The 25,187-nt window shown below is 40.7% G+C and overlaps 2 protein-coding genes across 2 annotated transcripts in view; one reads left to right on the top strand and one right to left on the bottom strand.

The window, feature by feature from the left end:
- Positions 1-2,101: 2,101 nt before the first annotated feature.
- Positions 2,102-14,290, bottom strand: dusp12 (dual specificity phosphatase 12). The gene is made up of 8 exons (XM_034118403.1): positions 14,074-14,290; positions 11,702-11,966; positions 7,393-7,506; positions 7,040-7,158; positions 6,523-6,610; positions 6,187-6,281; positions 3,431-3,510; positions 2,102-2,651 (listed from the first exon to the last, which is right to left on the bottom strand). Exons 2-8 carry the CDS (start codon positions 11,962-11,964, stop codon positions 2,508-2,510), a joined length of 903 nt encoding a protein of 300 aa, XP_033974294.1. The 5' UTR covers positions 11,965-11,966; positions 14,074-14,290; the 3' UTR covers positions 2,102-2,507.
- Positions 14,291-20,284: 5,994 nt separating this feature from the next.
- LOC117473371 (proteoglycan 4-like) overlaps positions 20,285-25,187 on the top strand; it is an 11,188-nt gene continuing 6,285 nt past the window's right edge. Inside the window, exons 1-6 of the mRNA XM_034118940.1 lie at positions 20,285-20,394; positions 21,110-21,226; positions 22,368-22,481; positions 23,150-23,209; positions 23,612-23,674; positions 24,240-24,353. Coding sequence (XP_033974831.1) covers positions 20,322-20,394; positions 21,110-21,226; positions 22,368-22,481; positions 23,150-23,209; positions 23,612-23,674; positions 24,240-24,353 — 541 coding nt within the window. The 5' untranslated portion in view covers positions 20,285-20,321. The remainder of the gene's footprint in view (positions 20,395-21,109; positions 21,227-22,367; positions 22,482-23,149; positions 23,210-23,611; positions 23,675-24,239; positions 24,354-25,187) is intronic.

Below are 25,187 nucleotides of genomic sequence, written 5' to 3'. Positions count from 1 at the left end.
TCGGTCTAGAAGCAAGAGCTTCGGAGCTAAGAGGCGGCGTCGCTTACGTCTGTCGAGGCGTGCAGGAAACTAAACCCACCTCCCCACTTAAGGGGAACTGGGGATATGTATCAGCTGCTTGTGTGACAGTCATACAGTGAATACTTTAGAGCCGTGTGAGCTAACCCGGAGCTAACGGGAGAATAAACTCCCGTGGAAGAGCAGCCAGCACTGCAGCGGTCGGTAAATGCCGCTGAAACACATTAATAAACAATGAACCACACGGCACTCTGGAGAAAAGTATAAGGTTGGAGAAGTCGTTATTTAATTGAATCTGGCTTCGTATGATTAAAAGCAACACGATCATCGACCCGACGCAGTCCCCCGTTGTTGTTGTTGTTGTTGTTGTGAGCGCCGTTGGGGAGCAAATCAGCGATGTAAACGGTGACGTCATGACGCAGCAGCGGCAGCACCATCCCGGCTTGAGTGGTGTGAACAAAGCGGGAGCAGAAAAGGGAAACCGGAGCTGAACCAGAAAAGCTCTAGCTCGGAGCTAGAAAGGGAAAAGCGCTGGTGTGAAAGCCGCAATTGAGAAAAGCAAGCACACTCGGAATAATGTATTATTTTATTTATTTATTTTTAAATTTCGGATTTCACATCGCATAAACACCAAATCCCAGCGTGCATAGCGGAATATCAGTATGAGAAAAACGGCACCATCTGTCCTTTGACCCTCACATCGTACAAGGAAAAACTTCCAGAGAAAAACCCACAGTTAATATACACACATTCCTTCACATTTAAATTTACATTTACATTAAAGTATTTCGTGAGGCCTTCTAACATGTTTTTAAATATAACTACGGTTGTAGTTGAAGAGTTTGTAAATGAACATGAACGGAAGCTGTTGCCTGTTGCAATATACAGTCTATGGTTGCTACAGAGGATTGTGGGTAATGTAATGTCTTCGGCCATCCAAAACTCATAGAAAACGACTTGTTTCTCAGAATTGAAGGGGAAAACGTTACAAAAGCATTGTACACACACTAAAACCTATCAATGTCGTTTAATTAACAAGGATAATCTGGTGTTTTTGAGTTGATGAGTAGTGGAGATATCACTGTCAAATCAATCGACAGTAAGGTACAGGTAAGTACTTACTTCCGGGTGTACAATTCTCCGTTATCCAATGGGAATGGACAGTCACATTGCCTTTAACAGCCTCCGACACAAACGAATGCCGTGCTTCCATGAGCGTCAAATCCCGCCGCAGATGGGAATACATTGCAATCAGTTGAAAGCTATTTGCGTCTGTTTATGAAGCTGAAGGAGCCTAGGAGCGTCCCAACTGCACGCCTCGGGACCCTGACCAAGCGTCACTTCTGGACGTTTATGGAGTGAGAGTGTGTTGAATATGGAGATCTCAACACCGGTAACCAGTGCAGTGATGCCAGCACAGGGGAAATGTGATCCCTATTGTGTGCGTTTGTTAAAATCCTGGGCGCAGGGTTCTGAATGAATTGCAATTTCTTTAAAGATTTTTTTGGAGACCAGTAAAAAGAGAATTTCAGTAGTCCAGGCGACTAGTAATACAAGCATGTACAACCATTTCAGCAGCATTCTGAGTTAAAAATAGTCTGATCCTGGCAATGTTCCAAAGGTGGAAAAGTTTTAGCAACCTTGTTAAAACGGCTTAAAAAATGTATATCACAGCCTAAAATTACCCCAGATTGGCAACTTGTGTTATAATATATTTGGACATGCTGGAAAACACTGACTCTACTCTGCCGTTTTGGTTTTGGACCTACTAGTAGAATTTCCTTTTCGCTAATTCCTTTAAAAAAAGTTATCATTCATCCAATTGTTTAGCTCTTTGAGACAGGTAAAAAGGTTATTTACAGAACAGGGTTTTCAGGTGAAATGGAAAGCGATACTCAACATTGTAATGGTCTATTATGTAGCCCAGAGGGAGCATGTATAATGAGAAGAGAATAGGGCCCAGAATGCTTCCTTGAGGAACTCAAGGGGTTTATCCTAAATAAATACATTTCAGGTAAATCACATGCAACATCTCAGAATACAGAATGTAAATAATACATAGCAGCAGTCTTATCTGTGATATTTACAAATGTTTTTATTTTTCATTTATTTACATGATTTGTGTGTATTACAGAGCTGTCCTACTTTCAGATTTATAAAACAGATAGAAAGGGGAACACACAAGAATACCAGCTGTGGTATTAAATTCACTTTTTGCAAAGCAGTTTACTTTGTTAATATACAAGTATCCATTAAAGCCACTTCATAAGTGATTATTGAAATATGAAAAAAACATGAATGTTCTGATAAATCAGATAAAAGACAGATTGTTTTAGCACCAATTTCTGTAAAACTTAAATAATTGAAGTTGGCAAAAATGTTAAAACATTTCAAAGGCCACCTGATGTTAAGTGACACTTGACGAGTGAAATGTTATCAATTTATTTCCTAACAGTAAAGGGGATCTGACAGTTTAACATGTTCTGCAGTTATTTCTGGATGTTGATTTGTCGGATCTCGTCCACTCTGTTGTGGTGCAGCTGGAAGGCGGGGGTGACCCAGCGACTGCACGAACACCGATCCCCACACCAGCTGAACGAGCCCAGCTTAGAGCTGCACTTAGGACACAGCAGCTACACACACACACACACACACACACACACACACACACACACACACACACACACACACACACACACACACACACACACACACACACACACACACACACACACACACACACACACACACACACACACACACACACACACACACAACACACACACACACACACACACACACACACACACACACACACACACACACACACACACACACACACACACACACACACACACACACACACACACACACACACACACACACACACACACACACACACACACGAGATGGAGTGATGGAAAGATGGCCATAATTAATACTCAAACATTCATACGCATTACTGTAACACTGTTGTAAAAATAATACCGTGCAATACATACTGTTCACTGTTTGCTACTGGATGCTGCTTCCTCACCTTTTTTATGTTGATTTACTTTTATGATGCTGCTACTTATGTTTTATACCTTGGATGTGTGCTTATTAGATATTTTGTATGTATCTCTTTATTTAATAAGTTAGACTACTCTTTTTATTTGTGCCTTTATCTGCATTGTCCCCTTTACTGCAATGTCCCTGCTGTGGGACAAATACAACATTTCAGATTTTTCTGTTATCTGAAAAATGTATTGGGCGGATTTGTGCAATGTTCTATAATGAAGGAACAACTAAAAGTGAAAGAATTAAGATAACATTTTCAAATGAAGCTCCTCTGATGAGAGCTGAAACTTGATAAATGAGTTTATTCAAATCAGTTCATGTGAGAGTGTGAGTACTGTGTGTGTAGCATTACCTGTCCATCCATCACTCCAACCAAAGCCGGTTCCATCCACTGCACGGGTTCTATGAAATAGGACGTACACTGCACGTCTCCTAGAAAAAGAAACATTTATGTCAATACTTAGAAATGAGAAGTTTAGTTACTGAGACAGGACTTCTCATGAGGAACCTAGAAGTGCACAGTCCACATGTCTAGCATACGAACAGTCTATTGAACGTCAAATGTTTATACCTAAGCAATATGTCAATAAGTCAACATCTATGCTAAAACATTCAAACTCAAATATATCTGCAAAACCTATTTAAAGCGTGACAAAAGGATCTTAAAGCTGTGCAACTTTCACAAAGTTATCTAAAGCATTGTGTGTCTGCAGAAGAGGCTGCAGAACATCAAATCCAGTTAAAATATTAGCTCAGCTTTAAAGACGACATGGATAAGAAGTTGTCAGAGTTCTATAATAAAAAGATAAACACCTAAAGTTGTGCTAGTTTTGAGATGAAGTTATAATTCCACGACGACTAGGAAAGCTCTGCTGATGAGGATCAGGAGATGACTGACAGCTTCAGAACAGCTACTCAATGTTTTGTGATATTTGATTTGTATTGTATATAGGGTGACCAGATGTCCCGCTTTGCGCGGGACTGCACAGCATTTTCACGACTTTTGGTGCGTCCCGCAAATTGAGACGATGTCCCGCATATTTCATTTTGATTGGCTAAAACGCTTTTCTAAAATCAGATTTATCCAATGGCTGTTGAGAAAGCAGGGAAGGCTATCATCACGGGGCTGTGTTTGCTGTCAATCAAACTGTAACACACGGCGGGTGCTGGTCAAGTGTTAACCAATGAGAGTAACTCACTCACACACACCCCCCCGCAGCCCCAACAACAACAACGAAAGTCAATAACGCAGGCGACGCAGCAGGTTATGGAAAATGGAGGAAACTGAAACTACAGCTAAGAAGAAAAGAAGATGCACATACAACAAAGACTGGGAAGACACTTACCCGTGGGTGAAGCCAGTGCAGGGCGACTCTCAGAGAGTTTTTTGCAATCTTTGCAAGAGTCATTTTTCAATTTCACATGGCGGTGAATACGACGTCAAAAGACACCGAGAATGCGATTCTCACAAGAAACGTGTCGCTCAAAAAGAGACATCCCACTCTATGGAGACATTCTTACTCAAACCAAAAAATGATGGCCACTCAGACAAGGTAACAGCAGCAGAAATAACCAGTGTTTACCATACAGTGCAACACTCCCAATCATACCGGTCAAATGACTGTGGTAACAAGCTAGCGCAGACCATTTTTCCAGACTCTGCGATAGCAAAGAAAATGTCATGTGGTCGTACAAAAGCAGCGTCCATAATAACAGATGTGCTTTCCCCTGCCTCTGTGGAGAGTTCTTTGACAGAGTTAAAGACACCAGTGGTTCTTGGTGACAAAATAGCCCACACACTGTGGGGGGGCCCACCTGCTGTTGCTGTGATGGACAAAACTGAAAGCTATTTTATTTTATGCATTATTATGTTTTTGTTCCCTCCTGGCCAGTTTTGATTTGTATTTATGGTTTTATTTGATCTATTAATTGGTTAATAGATCAATGGTTTTATTTAATCATTTGGTTTGTTGGGACCTGGTCACCCTAATTGTATAACATCAGTCAAATGTTTTTTGATGTATTTTGGGCACTTTATTGCCTTGTCATGCTGGATGCAGAACAGGATGCATGGTGTTGCCATGGTTTCAGTGGGTTAGCTGTGGGCCTCCATCAGTCTACAACTTGAGCTCTGTTCCATATTAGGTATTGTTTGAAAAAATGAGCTCTTAGCAAATATGTTTGATCTTACACATGGTTTTAAGAAAACTTTCAAATGTGATGATATGTTCTAAAGTTAAATCAGTTTTATTACCAAGTAGGTTTACACATATGAAGAATTTGCTTTTGTGTAAATGGAGTACACAAAAACACGGAGAGAAGAGTACGTTTTTTTTTTAGGATAGGAATGAGCAAAATATAGTACTATTATAAAAGCTGTTTTAAAAACGTTGTAATAAAGACTAGAGGTGTTGTGGAGCTAACGTGTGCTACATGTTCCCAGGGTGGTGCAGGATGTACAGTGCAAACACATCCAGAGATCCATCGCATGGAAAGGAGTTCATTGTATTATCTCCAAGTTATTTTCAGCATGCACCCTTCCCTTTCAGCCTATCTACCTCTGTGCCCTCCCCCAGGCGTCATGGTGTGTAATCCTCAGTGGTGGAAGAAGTACTCCGATGCTTTACTTGAGTAAAAGTACCATTCATTTACTGTAAAGTCCTGCATTCAAAATCTTACTCAAGTCAAAGTACAAATCTTTATCAGCAAAGTGTACTTAAAGTATAAAACGTAAAAGTAATCATTGTGCCAAAAAATAGCCTTTATGTGTGTATATAGTCATATTTATATACGTCACATTTCTAGATAATATTGTTGCATCAAGTAGCATTTTACTGACAAAGTTCTGATTGACTTTTATAAAAGAAATAAAGAAATGTGACTAATTACATTTTTAGAGAAGTATTTTGTTAAAAGTAGCTAATGCTGTTTAATAAATTAAGTGGAGTACAATTACATTATTTCCCTTTAAATGTACTGGAGTAGAAGTATTAAGTTGCATAAAATAGATATACTCAAGTATGTCAACATTTTTACTTAAGTACAGTACTTGAGTACTTAGTTACTTCCTCTGGTATCCTGTGGGTGTTCAGTGCGTTGTGTTCTTACCGCTGCAGTTACTGGACTTCCTGTAACCAAAGGCCTGCGCTCCTCCTCCTCCCACAGAGTGACTGAGAACACTGGAGCCACGGAACAGAGCCCTCCTGCAGAGGCAGAGCAGAAGCAGGGAGTCAGGATTAGAGTTTATTCAACAGTAGCTAGAACAACATTTTATTAAATGGTTTATTCTGAAATGAATTCAGAATTCCTGCAGTCAGCAACAGGTGTTTTCTTGTCGGTGGCATCAGGAAGAAAATGGTAGACAGTCTGAAGTTTCCTACTTGAAGATCTTTCATTTCCCCCATATGACATGAAATCAGCTTCTAACATTTGTCCAGCTGTCACCTGCACTTCCTGCAGCGATAGGACACTTCGGAGGAGCTGCAGTGGGCGGGGTCAGCGGCAAACAGCTCCCTGGGAATGTGCCGCATCTCTGCTCACACACACAAACACAAACATTCACATACATAAACAGAAAGCGTTGGAAATCAATTAATTGGAGTCCATGTAGCGATAAATATGATCTTCTCATGGTTTAATCACAATAAACATTGCACAGTTGCGCTGTGTGTGTGTGTGTGTGTGTGTGTGTGTGTGTGTGTGTGTGTGTGCTAGACACCGGTTATCTTACTGCTTCTGCTACTTCAAGCATGCAAAAAAGTTGGCATGTGTACAGCCCCTTATGCAATGCAAATATTATTTTTTACGCTTCCAAAGCACGACATGTATGATTGTTTTAAGGGTCATTAACAAACACAGATAATATTTAAACAAAATGTATTCCATTTGTGAGATATGTTGACATTTTTCCTAAAACATTGACCAGAAAAGCTGGTGTGTGTGTCTGTGTGTTTGTGTTTACCAGGGTACTTCTCGATGATCTTGCTCAGTCTGTACTGTTTGTACAGAGGACTGGAGGTGTCCACTTCACAGTGCAGAGCCTCGTACAGACACAGCTGCTCCTCAAAGCCACTGTTCACCCTGCAACACACCAGCAGCTGTCAATCATCTGCCCTGAGACTTATCATCACACCAGCAGCTGTCAATCATCTGCCCTGAGACTTATCATCACACCAGCAGCTGTCAATCATCTGCCCTGGAACTTATTATAATATCCATACTGGTCAGATCACCAAATATATATCATCCCACAAAAAAGGTTGTTAGATTGCTGCTTGACAGGAGTTACTGGGACACACACACACACACACTTACTGGACATCCGGTTTGGCAGCCTTCAGTCTGAGGGAGGCCTCAGTGAAGCTCAGCTGGTGTTTCTTCATCAGGTAAGAGGTGATGATGGTAGCACTGCGACTCCTTCCGGCCTGACTGATCACAAACAGCAGCTGTTCACACGCTTTACTGACCCTCAAACTCTACTGGTACCCTCTCTTTGTTGATAGTTGATTGAAATAGCCCCATGTCTCAGGGGGTTTTACAGTTTGTACAGCATACAACACCCTCTGTCCTTAGAGCATAACACATACAAGGAACATCTCCAAAATAAAACCCCACAGTTACCGGGGGAAATGTAATAAACCTCGGGAGAGAATCAGAGGATCCCTTTATCAGGACGGAAAGACGTGCAGTAGGTCAAAAAGAATAGAATTACAACATAGACAATCCAAAGGCTAAACATGATAATGTGAATATACCATATATAAAAAGAAAAAAAGATGGCTCCAGGTAGATATAACTAGTAAGATATATTTTAGTAAGTAAATGCCAATAATTAGCAGGAATAACATCAATTATCAGATGGAATATAGTAGAAAACATGTCTTTTAATATATGATTTATTTAGTATAATGTCTGTCTAAAAAACAAATCAATGAAAACGTTATTGTATCTAGTATAACATACAGTACAGGCTGACACTAATGCTTTTCTTTTCTAACCCCCAACTGTCGCAGTGAATGCATATATTGGTTGGTACCGTTTAATAATCAAATGATTAAGGCCCCTGCGCGTCGTCTGCGTTCAATTAACCCCTTGACTGCCTCACAGTTTTCAGATGTTTTTAATACTTCTCCGATCTGTAAATTAGAGGTGAACTGTGCTCTTAGTGCGGATGAGCTTATCTCCATGTTTGACTCGACATGTACACTAATACTGGATTCTGTTGCTCCTTTTACGCTTAGACGCACCAAAGTTCTCTCAGAACCGTGGCTCAATGACTGTACTCGCGCTCTTGCAGGCGTGCAGAGAGAAAATGGAAAAAGGATAAACTCCATGTCTCCTTAGAAATCCTTCGTGCTTGCCTTTCTGACTACCAGACGGCAGTCAAAGCAGCCAAAACAGAGCACATTTCTCTGTTCATCTCCAAAAACAGCCATAAACCTCAAGTTCTTTTTAATGTCCTCAACTCTATCATTAATCCCTGTGATGTTCCTCCAATTGTCCCATCGACTACTCTCTGTGATAAGTTTCTTACATTTTTTATTGAAAAAGTATCTGCTCTTAGGCTAGCCCACACTAGTGCTACCCCAGATCCTGCTCCTTTTCTGTGCCCTGCTGTCCTCGACCACTTTGAGCCTGTATCCCTCTCTTCTCTCTTGGATGTAGTCAAGCACCTGCGGCCGACAAACTGCACCTCAGACAGCATTCCCTCTCGCCTTCTCAGAGTTGTTTTAGGATCAGTTGGAGCAAGTATTTTATTACTTGTAAACACCTCTCTTAGCTCAGGATGTGTCCCAGCTGCCTTCAAACATGCCGTGGTGCAGCCACTACTTAAAAAGAAAAATCTCGAGCCCTCCATTCTTGCAAATTTTAGGCCCATCTCCCAGCTACCTTTTTTATCCACGCATGGAATCCATGAAAAGTTCCAGTCTGGCTTCAAACCCATGCACAGCACTGAAACAGCCCTTTGAAGAGTTTTTAATGATCTGCTCCTAGCCGCCGACTCAGGTAGCCCAGCTGTCTTGGTGCTGTTAGACCTGACAGCTGCCTTTGACACTGTGGACCATAGCATCCTGCTGTCACGGCTTGAACAGTCCGCAGGCATCACAGGCTCTGCCCTTGCATGGTTCAGGTCCTACCTGACAGACCGTAGCTTCTCAGTGCAGCTAGGTACCTTCTCCTCTGCTAAAGCCCCTCTCACCCATCCTTTTTCTACTGTACATACTAGGTCATGTCTAGGTTCAATTCTCACAAAACACAACATCCCCTTCCATTGTTACGCTGATGATGTACAGATCTATTTGCCTCTCAACCAAAATGTCAACTCACTACAGCAGCTGATGGACTGCTTAACAGAGATTAAATCCTGGCTGAGCCAAAACTTCCTCAACCTCAACGAGAGCAAGACCGAGGTCATCTTTTTTGGACCCCAACCTCTAGCCTCCCAGGTTGATATTCTGGGCTCCCTCAATAAAAACATCCTCCCCTCTGTCATGAACCTTGGAGTGACCTTCACTAGCGCTTTTAAATTTGATAAGCAGGTCAGCACCGTAGTCAAGACCTGCTTTTTTAAAATACGACTGTTGGCCAAGACCAAGTCGTTTTTATCTTTTAAAGACCTAGAAAGGGTTATTAACGCCTTTGTTACCTCGAGACTGGATTACTGCAACGCTCTGTATGTGGGTATGGACCAGGCCTCAATTAGACGCCTGCAGCTAGTTCAGAACGCAGCTGCACGTCTTCTCACTGGCCACAAAAAGCGTGACCACATCACCCCAATTCTGGCCTCACTGCACTGGCTTCCAGTTCGGTTCAGAATTGATTTTAAAATCCTTTTATTTGTTTTCAAAGCACTAAATGGGCTGGCTCCGGCCTATATAGCTGAACTCCTCCATCGCTACACCCCAGCCGGAGCCTTAAGGTCGGCTGACCAGCTGCTGCTGATAGTGCCCAAGACCAGGCTCAAAACCTGAGGGCACCGAGCCTTCGCATCAGCTGGCCCCAGGCTCTGGAACACTTTGCCCCTCCATGTGAGGTCGGCCCAGACCCTAGGGGTTTTTAAATCAACTCTTAAAACTCATTTCTTCTCTCTGGCCTTCTAGCCTTTTCTTATCAAGCTCCACTTTTGTGGAATCAGCTTCCAGTTTGTGTTCTGGCGGCCGATAGCCTATCCGTTTTATTGGTACGCTTATGACCTTCCTTTTTGATAAAGCTTATAGCTGATATAATAATCTAATAAAACTGCATTGACGTAGATACGCTGTGCCTCTTCACCTACATTTTGGTTCTTGCTCTTTCACTTAAATCCTAAAAACTTGGATCTTATATTTAAAACTAAGGTTATTACTACTACTCATTCTTCTAAATCTTGTCTCTCTCTACTTCTCATACTCTCTACTCCTGTAATCGATTCTTTCTATCCTCTCTTTATCCAAAAACCTTTTCCCTCTCTAACCTCTCGAGGTTTTATTAGAGGGAAACAGGTTTGCAGAGTGGCTTATTCAGGCCGGGGAGTGTTATGGCCGTATTCACAGCGTACCTCCCTACCTCTCACCAATTCCAACTAAGGCTCCAGTGGGGACCTTGCTCCCTGCGTGTGCCTCTCCACCTCTGTTTCTTACTCTCTTACTTGCTACCCTTTTCCCTCAACCTATCCTAAGGTAGTGCTTGTTCTTCCTTCTGTCTGTCTGTGTCTGTGTATTCTCATGTTCCGATTAACCCAGCCTCCCCCAAATGTTCTTGTTTTGTGTCTATATCTACGCCGGGATCCGGAGTCGAGGCTGATCCTCTTGCTGTGGTCCTGTGCCCTGGATCCCCTATCCTGAGTTCTGGATTAAGTCGTGGACTTCGGGTCGTGGCTGGGCCTGTCTCTGCGGTCCTGCCTGGCTCTCGTCATGCTGCTTCCCTGATGGCTCCCACAGGATTGTTGTTGACATCTTCGTGGATTCATCTTCTTATTACAGACACATGCATTTCCAAACATTTGGTCTACCTACGCTGTAAAATGTATTATCTCTTCGATTTACACACGGCATCTATTGCACGTCTGTCTGTCCTGGGAGAGGGATCCCTCCTCTGTTGCTCTCCCTGAGGTTTCTCCCATTTTTTCCCTTTAAACTGTGGGTTTTTCTCCGGAAGTTTTTCCTTGTACGATGTGAGGGTCTAAAGGACAGAGGGTGTCGTTTTCTCATACTGATATTCTGCACAAACTGTGCTGTTGTATTTGCTGTAAAGTGTCTTTACTGTAGGGTATTTTTATTATATGTACAGCACTTTGGCTCGACCAAAAATTGTTTAAAAATGTGCTATTTAAATCAAATTTGATTTGATTTGATTTGATGATTAAGGCATGAAAATACTAGACAGAGAAGACACTAACGGCAATTTTCACAACTTTTAAGTATACATTATATACAAGGCAGGGGGATACTGAACCTTCTTCTTAATAGTTCCCAGTTGATTTGATCATTAAGTGAAACACTATATTGTTCAGTTCCAGATACCTGTGACTAAATGTTTTTGTAGATACATTGTGATCTTGAAGTTGTAATGAACACTTGAGATCAGATTTGGCTGAATGTGGCCCCTGAACTAATGAGTTTGACCCCCTGCTTTAGACCCTTACCAGTGAACGAGTGCAGCCCCGCCTCCATCCACAGCTTCCTGAATGAAGCGGAAGCAGTCGTCCATGTGACTCAGAAGGTCAGAGGACACCTCATCCAGAACATTGACCCACTTCCTGCGAAAGTTCCCATCAGCAGGAACCAGAGGGGCAGGGTCCACAGAGTCAACAGACAGGATGTGAGTGACAGCTGCGGCGGCCAATCCCTGGCTGTCATTGAGGTCCGCCACAGTGCCGATGTAGAGGCCGGGGTCCACCAGCAGCATGACTGCAGACACACAAAAACTCATGTCATGTCTTCTTACAAAATCACAACATATCAGGAATTTCAATCTTATTTCATTTAAAAAAACTTCAGAATTATTCACGTGTTACGATATGACCAATGGTTGTTATAGCAGCTGTTATGTACTGTTAAAAGGCCGAATGTCAGCTCGCACCCGAGGGAGGGTGTCCAGCCTCCAGTATTTAATAAGTAAATGTCTGTCTGTTTTTTTTACTTGTATTATTTTTGACTGACAGTAGGTAAACATTTTGGGGGGAAAACTGATTTGTTAAATACAAAAAGTTTCAATGCAGGGCAAACTAAATATATCGAAAATATTTCAAGTGAATTTCACATTTCCTTGATGAAAAAACCTTATTTCTCTACTTTCTTCAGTGTTTCCTGCGTTCCTTTGGGTCTTAGTATGGGTATTGTTATTTAAAAACAAAAAGTAGTAGAAGTAACCAAGTACATTTACTCAAGTACTGTACTTAAGGACACTTTTGAGATACTTGTACTTTACTTGAGTATTACAATTCTTTTTTTGTTTTTCTACTTTGTACTTAGACAAATGGTGTATTTGTACCCCACTACATTTATCAGGGCTGCCAACACTCACGCATTGAGCGTGAGAGTCACGCAATTAACCCATATCTCACGCACTCACGCCACACTTGCCTTTCCTCACGCTAAGTTTTCGTTCAAAATAAATGTATATAAATATAAAAATAAAGTGAAGGAACAGCAAACCGAGCGGTCTACGAAATGAGACGGTCTTCTGGCTTAGTTCAGTAAAGTTGGAACGACATTGGGAAATTCTGATTTCACGGATCAATAACTCATGAACAAAACGTTATTCAGACACAAATGACGTCTCCTAAGTACCGTGGTAAGGTTGACCAGGAACTACAATCACATTTTGATCAAAAAAAGCTAATACGCGCCGGTGTTACAGTATAACTTGAGTCATGACAACTGGCGTCCTCCGAGCTGGACACATTACATTGGTCTCTGTCCGCAGCCGGAGAAGAAACGAGTGCTCAGGGACCGTCTGCAAAGTGCAACAATACAATAATATTCAATCACTATTATACAGCTTATTACTACCAAACTCACTACACACATCAATAGTCTCCTGTGTGTCATACTACAGCAAGGAGTTTGGAAGAATATGCTTTTGAATAATTTTGGGGAATATTTATAATGTAAAATCTTCAATAAATATGGCATCATCTTAAATAACTTTACTATTATACAGTATATTTCTACCAAACTCACTATTTGCATTGTTGTTGTTAGCATCTGGTTAGCTAGCTGCGCTAACGGATGTTAGAAGCTGTTTCTAAAACAAGGAAAGGGAGAGCTCTCTCCTGTCAGACTGAGAGAGATAACTACAGCTCAGTGAGGTAAGGGACTCTCTGTGTTTAGATAGTTAACTTTAGTCTAGTTATCTCAGTGGGTCTCAAACGTTTTGGTCACCATTTATGAGAATAAATGAAAAACAGTTGTGAAATACTATATTACAGTAAAACAAGAATAGGCCTACAGTTTAAAAGGTGAGTGATTTGTAAAATATCCATAAAGAAAAAGAAAATCTGTTTACAGTTCTGTTTCATATGGGTGTTGAGAGATGTATCCATACATTCATTTTGCTCTCAAAATGCACCAGGTTGATGCATTTAACTTCAATATTTAAAAAAAAAAAAAAAGGAGGTGAGGACCCTACCCCCCCCCCCACTTATAAAATAGCACTTTACCTCTGCTTACATCTATATGCCATTTTATATGCTGTGAGCTGATTGTCGAGCCTTCATTGTAAGAGTCGCGGGTACACTGTGTATGTGCGTATTCCACTGTAGCGCCCGGTACATTAATGGGAAACCCGTTTGTACATGTTCAATACATTTGTAACACTGTACACATGAACGTTTCTTTTTTCGGTTCACCAAAAAAAAATCTCACTCCAAGCTGTGTGTGCGTGTGCGTGTGCGTGTGCGTGTGCGTGTGCGTGTGCGTGTGCGTGTGCGTGTGCGTGTGCGTGTGCGTGTGCGTGTGTGTGTGTGTGTGAGTGAGAGTGAGAGACAGCTCTGTGAGGACGGCAGCTACTCACCTCGTTAGCCCCTCGCTTGTTTAGCTTTCCCGCTAAAACGCTAATCCTAACTTTACGGAAATATTTTAACATAAAGTGTTGTGTGCAAAATACTAAATCAGTCCTGAACACAGAACACCGAGGAAACTACAACAACAAAAAACGTGTGGTTGTTACTGCGGGGGTTTGGTGCGTCTTTCACAGTGTCCGGAAGGAAACACACAGGATAGCTCCTTAGTTCCGGTGTAACACCACATTCTGTAACCTATCGGGTTAGTCCCACCTTTTAGTTGTTTTATTACTCGAGGCCGAGGGGGAGAAGCACTGAGATGTTTTACTATAGTTAAAGAAGGTATACTAGCGGAGGTTGTACTCATATTATTTACTAAAGTAAACGTAGCAATACTGCAGTGTAACAATACTAAGCTACAAGTTCTGCATTCAAAATTGTACTTATGTAAAAATAAAAACGTATTAGCATAACAAAACTACTTTTTGTACCAAAAGTAAAAGTATGGGTTCTGTTAAATGGCAATTTTAAGCACCAGGTATCAATTTATTTAAATGATTAATGTGTTAATCACTTTGATGTTGCACTTGGTAAAGGTGTGGTTTATTTGAATTACTTGATGCACTACTAGGTAGCTTAACCTATAATTAATATATAATGAACATTAGCATATAAATGTAGTTTTGTCTTAACCAAGCTAGATCCTAAGAAGCCGGCTGGCCCGGAAAACGTAGAACCTTTCTTTTTAAAGATAGCTGCAAATTTTATTGCTCCACCTCTCACTACTCTTTTTAACCTCTCTCTCAGCACGAACAAAATCCCAAAAATATGGAAGTCAGCGTATGTCCTGCCACCAGTGGCGGCTCCAGAGTATTTGTGTTGGGTAATCTATGGTAGGGCTAACCCATACAGTGGTGGGGCTCAAGTCAGTATTTGCAATGTAATTACATACACGCTATATCGCCCCCCTTGACAGTGAAACGCCACGCGTGAGGTTTAGATTATTTCCCTGTCTCAATCCAAATTGAACTGTATGAAATAAAAAGGCACATTTGTCTTGTAGTAAATAAAAAGTGAATGACATTACGAGTATTTTAGATAATAAGCAGAGTTGTGCAGCTCTATTTGTTGACCTATCCAAAGCTTTTGATACCGTCGATCATCGCATCTTGAAGCAGAGGCTAGTCAGTATTGGCTTATCCAGCCATGCAGTAGGGTGGTTTGTGAGCTACCTCTCTGAAAGGTCCCAATGTGTTAAGTTCGATGGGCTGTCTTCTGAATGGTTAAACATCACTAATGGTGTACCACAAGGTTCAGTTTTAGGTCCGCTATTATTCTCTATCTATATTAATAGTTTAGATGAAAATGTCGAAGGAGCAACCTTACATTTTTATGCGGACGATACCGTGATGTATTGTGCAGGTCCCTCCATTAAGGAGGCTGTTGTTAAATGACAGGCTGTTTTTAACATTATTCAGGCTCAGCTCTCTGAGCTTAAGCTTCTTTTAAATGTGGATAAAACCAAGGTAATGCTCTTTTCTAAAGCTAAAAATACACCAGAGACTGCTTTGGATATTGTAACTACGCAAGGAATACAACTTGAAGTGGTTGCCTGTTACAAATACCTGGGTATCTGGCTTGATGACTGTCTCACTTTTAAATTTCATGTAAATAACCTGCTTAAAAAACTGAGGGTTAGACTAGGTTTCTTCTACAGAAATAAGTCCTGTTTCTCGCTTGAGGCCAGGAAAAGGCTAGTCACTGGGACCTTTTTACCTGTGCTCACTATGGTGATTTGTTATATATGAATGCACCTGGCTATTACCTGAGCAAGTTAGATGCTGCGTATCACAGTGCACTGAGATTTTTGACAAATTGTAAAGCACTTACGCATCACTGTACACTGTATACCAAGGCGGCTTTGCCATCACTTACTGTACGGAGGCTCAGTCACTGGTACATGTTCATTTACAAAGCCATGTTGGATAAACTACCATCTTATATCTGCTCCCTGATCTCTCGGCGAATTGAAAGTAGTTATTGCCTGAGATCGCATGCTGTGGTTTTATTAAATGTGCCAAGTGCTAGGACTGTCTTAGGGAAGAAAGCTTTTAGATGTGCAGCTCCACTAACTTGGAACAGTCTGCAAAAAGAATGGAAAATTACCAATCTGGTACCACTACATGTTTTTAAAGCTCGGTTGGATGCTACACAATCAGATGCTGTTGGTACCTGTACATGTGGATAGATATGTAAATTGTAATCCCTGTAATTTTTGCTGTATGATGTCCTTTTGTTGTTCTGTTGTTTATGTTTTTATGTCTTCATGTGGAACCTACTGCTGCAGGTCTCCCTTGAAAAAGAGATCATTGATCTCAATGGGATTTCACCTGGACAAATAAAGGTTTTGAATTGAATTGAATTGAATTGTAAAGAAAATTGAAAAATGTTGCTGGATGGAAATAAGCGTGGCTTGTACTCATAGATTCATCTCAGTTAAAGAAATCCAGGAATAAAACATTTCACCTCATGTTTTATTCAATAAACCCTGCATACTAATTGGCCAGCGGTCCCTGTGGAAGAGGATAAATAAGGAATAGCAAACCTCGTAGTAAAAACAAAGTGTCCCAGGTTTTATAACTCAGTATTTGGTTAAAGAAAATAATACTTTTGAGAAAACATTTCAAAACAATCGTCTCACAAAATGTTCTTAATTTGAGCTCATGTGACCACAGACTGAGAGTAAACAGAAAAAGAACATCCTTACGCACAAGATAAATAAACCTCACAATTATATTGGCTCAGCTATGAAACTAAAAAGGAAGAGAGAACAGGAAGACACCGGGAGGATGAGGTCATGTTGGCAGACACTGGTCACTGTCTCATTACCAGGGTCAAGTGCTAGTAAAATGACACCTTTTAAATGCAGATCAACACACATCTGGAAACTAGAGAAAATGACACACTAACTGTCTGACTTTATGTATTAAAAAACTATATTTACTATCACGTCAGGTTAAAGACACACTTTAAACACATTTTCAGAGTCACGTCTGTCTGGCCTCCTGTTTCTCAACATTAATTAAGTGTGTGAATGTGTGTGTGTGTATGTGTGTGTGTGTGTGTGTGTGTGTGTGTGTGTGTGTGTGTGTGTGTGTGTGTGTGTGTGTGTGTGTGTGTGTGTGTGTGTGTGTGTGTGTGCGTGTGTGCGTGTGTGCGTGTGTGTGTGTGTGTGTGTGGCGTTGCGTACGCCCCACAGTCTGTACATGGTCACAATGTGGGGTGCTAATAAAGTTTTTATGAGCTGCTTTAATCTGACCCTCTGACCAATCACAACACCTCACTGTGACCCCGCCCCTCCCCGAGGGCTCATTAGAGCGCTGCCCATCACACATAATGAACTGTTGAAGTGAAAACACAGAGCAGAGATGTAGCAGTGACAGGTGGTGGGACGGAGGGGGAGTGTATTGTGTGTGGCACCGACTCACTCACATTGTGTTGCTCTCTAACAGATGCCTGTGAGACAGACTGTCAACAAGATTTAAACAGCCTTTTCTTTTAAAACACTTTGTGTTAAACGCCTGATTATGAAAGCCACTTTGTGTAGAATGTGATTATGGCATCTTCCTATTCAGTTGCTCATTTAAGGAAGTTTTTGCAAGAAATGTTAATCCATTGACATTCAGGGAAGAATCTGGGGTTTAGTATCTTTCCCAAGGACACTTCAACGACTGCGGGGTCAGGGTTCAAACCATCAACTCTCCAATTAGTGCATCACCTCCTGAGCTGCTGGGCCCACTAAAGTAACCATGGAGTCTGGGTTTACTCGTGAAATGTTGACTTTAATCTCAGCACATTTCTGATATTTCTTGGCCAATGTATTTGTAATGTTAAAGAATATTCAAGGTTTTTAAATATGTAGGTTATTCCTTTTAATCTACCATTTTATCCTCTCAAAATCTGAGTTTATTTTCACAACTGTATCCCACTCCCCTTGCTTTGATTTGATTTAATACACCATTAGAGGTTACCAAGGTTACACATGTTTAAATCCTACAGATACAGCAGAGGTTTAAAATAGAGTATATTCTGTAGACTTCTCTCTGGAGGGGACACAGGGATTTGAGCCTTTGCAGACCATTTACATGCACACAAACCTATAGAAGACACAAGAAAAGGGAAACCTCCAAAGCAGAATAGGGGCTCTTTAAATAAGGCCCCATAAGTCAACTAATAGATGTTAAACTGCAAAATAAATCATTACAGTGGAAAGCAGAGAACTCAATACAGCCAACATCTGTCTTTACATTCATTACAATATATATATATGTATGGTATTTATAATCAGTAAATTCTTGCTCATTTCTGTTTTCTTCATTTAAGAGTAGCACAATATAAAGTCAAGGAAATCACTAGTTGTCAAACTGCAAGACGATGTACAGGAAGACAATATTATTGAATTTTAATTAAATGTGACACGTGTGATTTGACATCATATAAGTTAATAAACAATATTGGCAAAGCAGAGCAAGGCAGGTCATCCTTAACATTGTAAACCATTGTTTTCAAATTACGAGAACATGACGACTATTTATTGTTAGCAGTGGTGGAAAGTAACTACGTACATGTACTCAAGTACTGTACTTAAGTCCATTTTTAAGCTACATGTACTTTACTGAGTATTTTCCTTTTAAGCTACTTTGCTACCTTGATAATGTTCTATATTATGGCCACTTGGATGAGTACTTTTAGATATAAGATAAGATAAGATAAGAGGTACTTTATTAATCCCAAAGATATAGTACTTAAATTCATTTTTAAATATTTTATTTTATAATATAGTGCGTTTGCAATACTGTAACATTGACAACATCTCTCTGCTCCAGAGATGTGTTCATGTAAAGTGAGCAGTTACTCCACATCAATCTGCAGTGAGTTCCAGATGGACCTCTCATTGTTAGTCTCCCACATGTAGACGCTTTTTATGACCAACGGACTGAGCTGAACAATTACAACTCTATAAAGAATAATGATCTTAACCCCATGACATCACTTGTGGCCGGCTCACCCTCATTCCTCCAGCTGGCCAAAAACAACAGGAGGAATATCACAGGGCTGAGCCGGGGATCACATTTTCATTGAAATATTGTATTTAAGTATTATAATGTACTTCCTTCATTTAATGGTAACTTTTATATACAGCAGACTGAAAAGTATTCGATATTGTAAAACGTAGAATATAGAAAAAGTTCAAATGTTCAAAGAAGAAGTAAGACAGGCTTTTTAGTCTTAGCAAAAACACACAATAAAATGTAACTGTGGTCATTTATAAATAGTTACATTCAGTGGTAGAAAGTAACTAAGTACATTTACTCAAGTGCTGTACTCAAGTATATGTTTGAGGTACTTGCACTTTACGTAAGTATTTCAATTTTATGCTACCTCTTACTTTCACTCCACCACCATTTTTAAGCCAAAATAGTACTTTTTAGTGACTACATTAATTTGACAAGATTAATTAGTAGTTACTTTGCAAGTTTATATTGTTAGTCTAAAAATTCAATGAACTAATGAATTATGGCATACTATTTAAGATACCTGGCAGTATAAACAGTTATTAAATGTTATTACCAGCTGCAAAATAAAAATGATTCACATTAATGCAATTATAATAAGAATCATGTGATAAAATATACTGTATATTATTCTGAAATAAACCAATCTGTGTAATGAGTTATTTTCCTTTTGGTAATTTAAGTATATTATGATGCCAGACCTTTATTTGAAACAAAGTATTTCTACACTGGGGTATAACTACTTTTAATTAAGTAAAAGATTGAAGTACTTCCTCCACCACTGGTTACAGTATGTCTGGTTCTGGAGCGTGTTCCTGTGTGTAGGAGTTCACTTGTTGGCAGTGTAGGACGCTTAAGAACATCTTGGCAGTGTTTAATTAGACTGTGTGTGTGTGTGTGTGTGTGTGTGTGTGTGTGTGTGTGTGTGTGTGTGTGTGTGTGTGTGTGTGTGTGTGTGTGTGTGTGTGTGTGTGTGTGTTATGCTAATTTAAAGTGTCCTGCCTCAGAGCTTCTGTCTCTTATATAAGAGCGACACACTGACAGGAGAGTAAAGACAGAAAGAGTGGACACAGTGCAGCTGCTGGTCTCTCCTCTCTATCTCTCTCTCTCTCTCTCTCTCTCTCTCTCTCTCTCTCTCTCTCTCTCTCTGTGTATCGCAGTGTGTGTTTGCGCTCAGATTGAAGATGATGGAAGTGTCCGTATGTTTCCTCCTGCTGCTCAGCCTCGCCCTCCAACCCTCTGATGCTGCTGGACCAGGTATGCACTCACACATTTATTAAACCCTTTAAATCTGCAATAACTCTAAACTACATTCAAACAAAAATCGAAGCCACAGCTAATGTTGTTTGCATGTACGTTATAATGCCTTTTAATTTAATAACCATAATAATAATAAATGTGAAAAGATCCACTCTATTCACTGAAAAGTCATTTTACTTTTGATACTTAAAGTACATTTAGCAAATACTAAATATACTTTATATTATCCTGAAATGGGTAATTGTTAGTACTTCAAGTAGCATTTCAAGTACATTTTGATGCCAATTATTTTCTACTTTTACTTAAGTAACATTTTGAACTGAGGACTGTTACAAAATGGAGTATTTTAAGACCATAGTATTTGTACTTTAAGTAAAGGATCCGAGTACAAACACTGACTTTACGATACGTGAGGTTATGGTGCTATATAACACACGTATTAATGCCTTGTGAATGAATCTATTACTGAAATACCACACACACACACACACACACACACACACACACACACACACACACACACACACACACACACACACACACACACACGCACTCACGCACGCACGCACGCACGCACGCACGCACGCACGCACGCACGCACGCACGCACGCACGCACGCACGCACGCACGCACGCACGCACGCACGCACACACACACACACACACACACACACACACACACACACACACACACACACACACCCTGTCTGCAGGCAGCTGTGTGGGCCGCTGTGGGGAGGTGTTCACCAGAGGCCAGCAGTGTACCTGTGACTTCAGCTGCCTCAGACACAACGAGTGCTGCCAGGACTTCCAGGCTGCCTGCACCACAGGTAACCATTCATTTATACTGGGGACGCTGGGGACATGTCCACCACTTTTGGAAATGGCCAACTTTGTCCCCACCGGCATTAGGATAATTTGTTAAATATGTTCTGAAAATAGCGTGCACAAAGAATTGTACACTTTGAGAGGTTTATCTGCACAAGAGAACATGCACTATCTGGAGGAGTGTTCTCACTTTCTGGGGGTCTTTCTGGTGGTCAAGTGGTGCAGTTTGGACCTGAGACACGTTTAATATTAGTGATAATTGAAGAATAGTGAAGCAATGGTTGCTCCCGCTTAGCAGCAGCATAGTTACTGCACTAGTTGTTAAAAACACTACTATAAGCATATGTATGTATATACACTAGTACATATGTTTGTATTGTTTGAAGGGACGCTAAATGCACTTGTGTTTTTTTAAACCTGAAAAGAGTCCCCACCACTTTTCTAACAACATGGGTACAACACTCTACAGATAAACATATTCAACAGTAGATTTGAGTAATTGATCTGTGTGATTTATTATGTGGTAAAATGTAAAGCAAAGATATAATATGTGAGTAGAACAGACCCAACAGGGTGTGAGACGTGCAGGGAAGGAGTGTCCATGATCCTGACTGTTACTGCAGCGTGAAAAGGTTATGCTCTTGCTTTAGTGCAGCACACTGACTCTAATATCATACATTCATCAAATGTTTGGGTTTTTGGAGCCCCTTTAGCGTGCTGTTTTTATTTTCTATAGAGCTTTTAAACCTATATCCTTTGCTGTTTTTATTTATAATAACTGTTTCACTGAAATCTTGAGCTTTTTTAGCTGATTTTTTTATTTTCTATAACCTTGCAGCCACTGTTGTTTTCATTTAACAAAACATTTGATGTGCTTCAGTTTCAATGTTTTCTGCTATCTAATCAGGCTGCTACATTTGACAAAGAAACTCTAATGTTATGTCACATCACAGAACTAGACTCCTTCTATATGTCCCTGGTAGTTGGTGGAGACCAAAAGGAACCATATTGTGGAGCATCCTTAGGGCCTTATATCTGTCGGCTTGTTTCAGATACTTAACCCCATTTGTATGAAACGTGCCTGACGCAGCCTCATCTCAGACAGTTGTTGATGATGTCTGCTGTTCTCTCTGCTGTCCTCAGATCAGTCCTGTCAGGGTCGCTGTGGGGAGACGTTCAGCCGCGGCCGGGTGTGTGAGTGTGATGCACAGTGCAGCCAGTATAGCACCTGTTGTCATGACTACCAGCTACACTGCGGTAATAACCAACAGCTACAGCTAAACCAGTACACACTGTGCCTTCTGCCACTTACTGTAGCAACACTTACACAATGTAAAGGTCCCCTATTATAGTATTTTCCAATAATGTATTACAGGTCTCAGATATATACAGAACCTGTGTCTGAAGTGTTTGGCTGAAACACCAAACAGATCATTGCAGCATCCCATAATCCCCTCTGTTTCAGCCCTGTTCCAAAAGGGCTGATTCTGTGTCTGTAACTTTAGATGAAAATAAGGAGCCCCTCCCCACGCCCCTCTGAGAGACATTTGGTTAAAAAGAACACAATGGTGCTCTAGGAGGAGATTCAGGTGATAATGTGTGGGGGGGGGGGGGTTACCTTGGTTGGTGATTGGCTAATCGTTGCAAACCCAAAAAAACATTGTGACATCACAAAGTGACCAACATCTGATCAGCTCATTTTCAGACAGGTTTTTATAAAGATGGATCAAGACAAAAAGAGAGGGGGTCTTTGTTCCTGAAACGTTCTGAGTCTCTTAGCACAGATACTGTATGTAGAAGAGACATGAGAAAGTAGATTTTGGATATTAGGTGACTTTCAACTCATATTGAAGCTTTATGAAGATTGGATGGTAAATGGACAAACATCCTGATCTGGGTGCTTTTGTCCGTCTGTCCTCTCTCAGATGCCGGTGTGTCAGGCTCTCTCTCCAGGACGGCACAGCCTCTGAGAGCTGCTGCGACAGGTCAGCATCAACAACACCTCACCGCCAGCAGAACAGCTTTCACAGTGTCACTAACCAGATCTAATACTGTGTACTGAATTAGGTAACCAAACAAATCCCCATTTGGGCCATGTCATGTTTACTACCAATACACACAAAGCCGTGAGATGAACAAAATAGACCTGAATTGACAGAATTAATCTATAGAATGTTTGGAATATGTATTTATGAATGGCTCAGCAGAGGCATAAATGCAGTGAGTATTTGTGTGCGCATAAATGCAGGTACTGAGATGCAAGACAAAAAGTCACATATTTTAATATATTGAAGTTTAGACGTGAAATATGTTGCAGACTTGACTCTTCCTTTTTCTCACCATGAAACTGATATGTTTCCCTTCTGCATTGGTTTTCTCCTCTTCAGGAAATGGGAGACCAGGTAGGGAGTGGGGAGACTCCAACAGTGAGAGTGAGGAATGGTACTCAGGTGAGGTTGTTCTAATTCTTATTCATTCAAAAAGAAGGAACAAAAACCTTAACTGTGTCCAAAAAAGCATTCATTAAATACAGAAAATACACAAAGCTTTTGCGAATGACTCTGGATGCAGAAACTGCCCATGAAGAAGACTGGAGGGGTTGTTTTTTTCAAATGTTGAATCAACTTTCTCAGCAATTTGCATCACCAAAACAACATACTAGCTAAGTTGGGTAGTGCATTGCCAAATACAAAGCCCTGCTCTTAGTAAAAAATCAATTTTGATTTCAAGACTTCAGGGGAATGGTCCTTAGGAAATACACATATTATTTTTTTGCAGGGAGTTGGATGAGAAGCTCAGTACCATTAAGAAAATATAAATCTAGGCCGCTTAGCTTAGCATAAAGACTGGAAATGGGGAAATAGTCAACAGATCACCTAAAAGTAAATTCAGACACAACACACACACGTTTTTTTATAACCAAACCTGTAGATGTGTAAGTTAGTTCTGAATCATGTATTGCAATGATTGATGTTGTTATCTTATGGCAATTTGTATTCATATGTTTTGATGTAGCGAAGGGCCCCTGCTCCCGGTACCCCAGGGGTCAGTGTCCGGGGTCCATCAGACAGCTGACTGCCAGCTCCTCTGGCCGAGCTCCTGCTGCACCGACCAATCAACCACAACAGGGTTTGGAATATTTATTGCCTTCTTTAATTTCAAAAATAATATCTTAAGCCCTTTTTTAGGTTCATATCAGTATGTAGTGTCTCTACTCGTACAGTGTGTTGGAGCGCTAGCCAATAGTAGCGCGAGTATTACAAAGTGATGCCACTATGTTCAGGAAGTAAACAAAGGAGTCCAAGTAGGTGTTTCAGGCAGGGGGGGGGGGGGGAGAGAAACTCTCTCTGGAGTAGGGATGTGCATCTCCATCACTGAGGCCGATGCGATGCGCATCTCGATACGTTGCCAACGATACGATACATTAACGATACATTTGAAACACCAGGCGATGCGATGCGATACGATATGATTCACCCCTGTTGCGATACAGTTCGATACGATTTGATTCAACATTATGCGATTTGGGCCGCTACGATGCGATTCAACACGATGCTAAATAATGATACAATTCAACATGGTACGACAGAGGAATTTGTTTTATTCCTTAGCAAATCATAAATTAACAAAAAAGTGCTTTACATATTTGGTTCTCTCTACTAGTACTGCACATTATGCTGTTTCTTTTTTACCTTAAAAAAACCAAACACTTGGACCTTTCACAAACAGGCCTTTTCATAAGTGTAGTAGTGTTCTCTGTCTCCAGAGTACAGTTCAATGTTATAACACCTCACAGTTAAACAGTTTAAGGATGCATTGCCCAGGATTAACAATGTACAAATAACAACTACCATAGTGCAATGCCCATACAGCTGCTGACTGATGTGCTTAACACTCATTCATAGGCTAACTCACCAGTGAGCAGAAAGCAGTGGTTTCTATAGGAACAATAAAGAATACAAA

This window comes from Trematomus bernacchii, unplaced genomic scaffold (genome assembly GCF_902827165.1).
Source record: "Trematomus bernacchii unplaced genomic scaffold, fTreBer1.1, whole genome shotgun sequence".
Lineage (NCBI taxonomy): Eukaryota > Metazoa > Chordata > Actinopteri > Perciformes > Nototheniidae > Trematomus > Trematomus bernacchii.
This window is presented reverse-complemented; position numbering and strand designations above follow the sequence as displayed.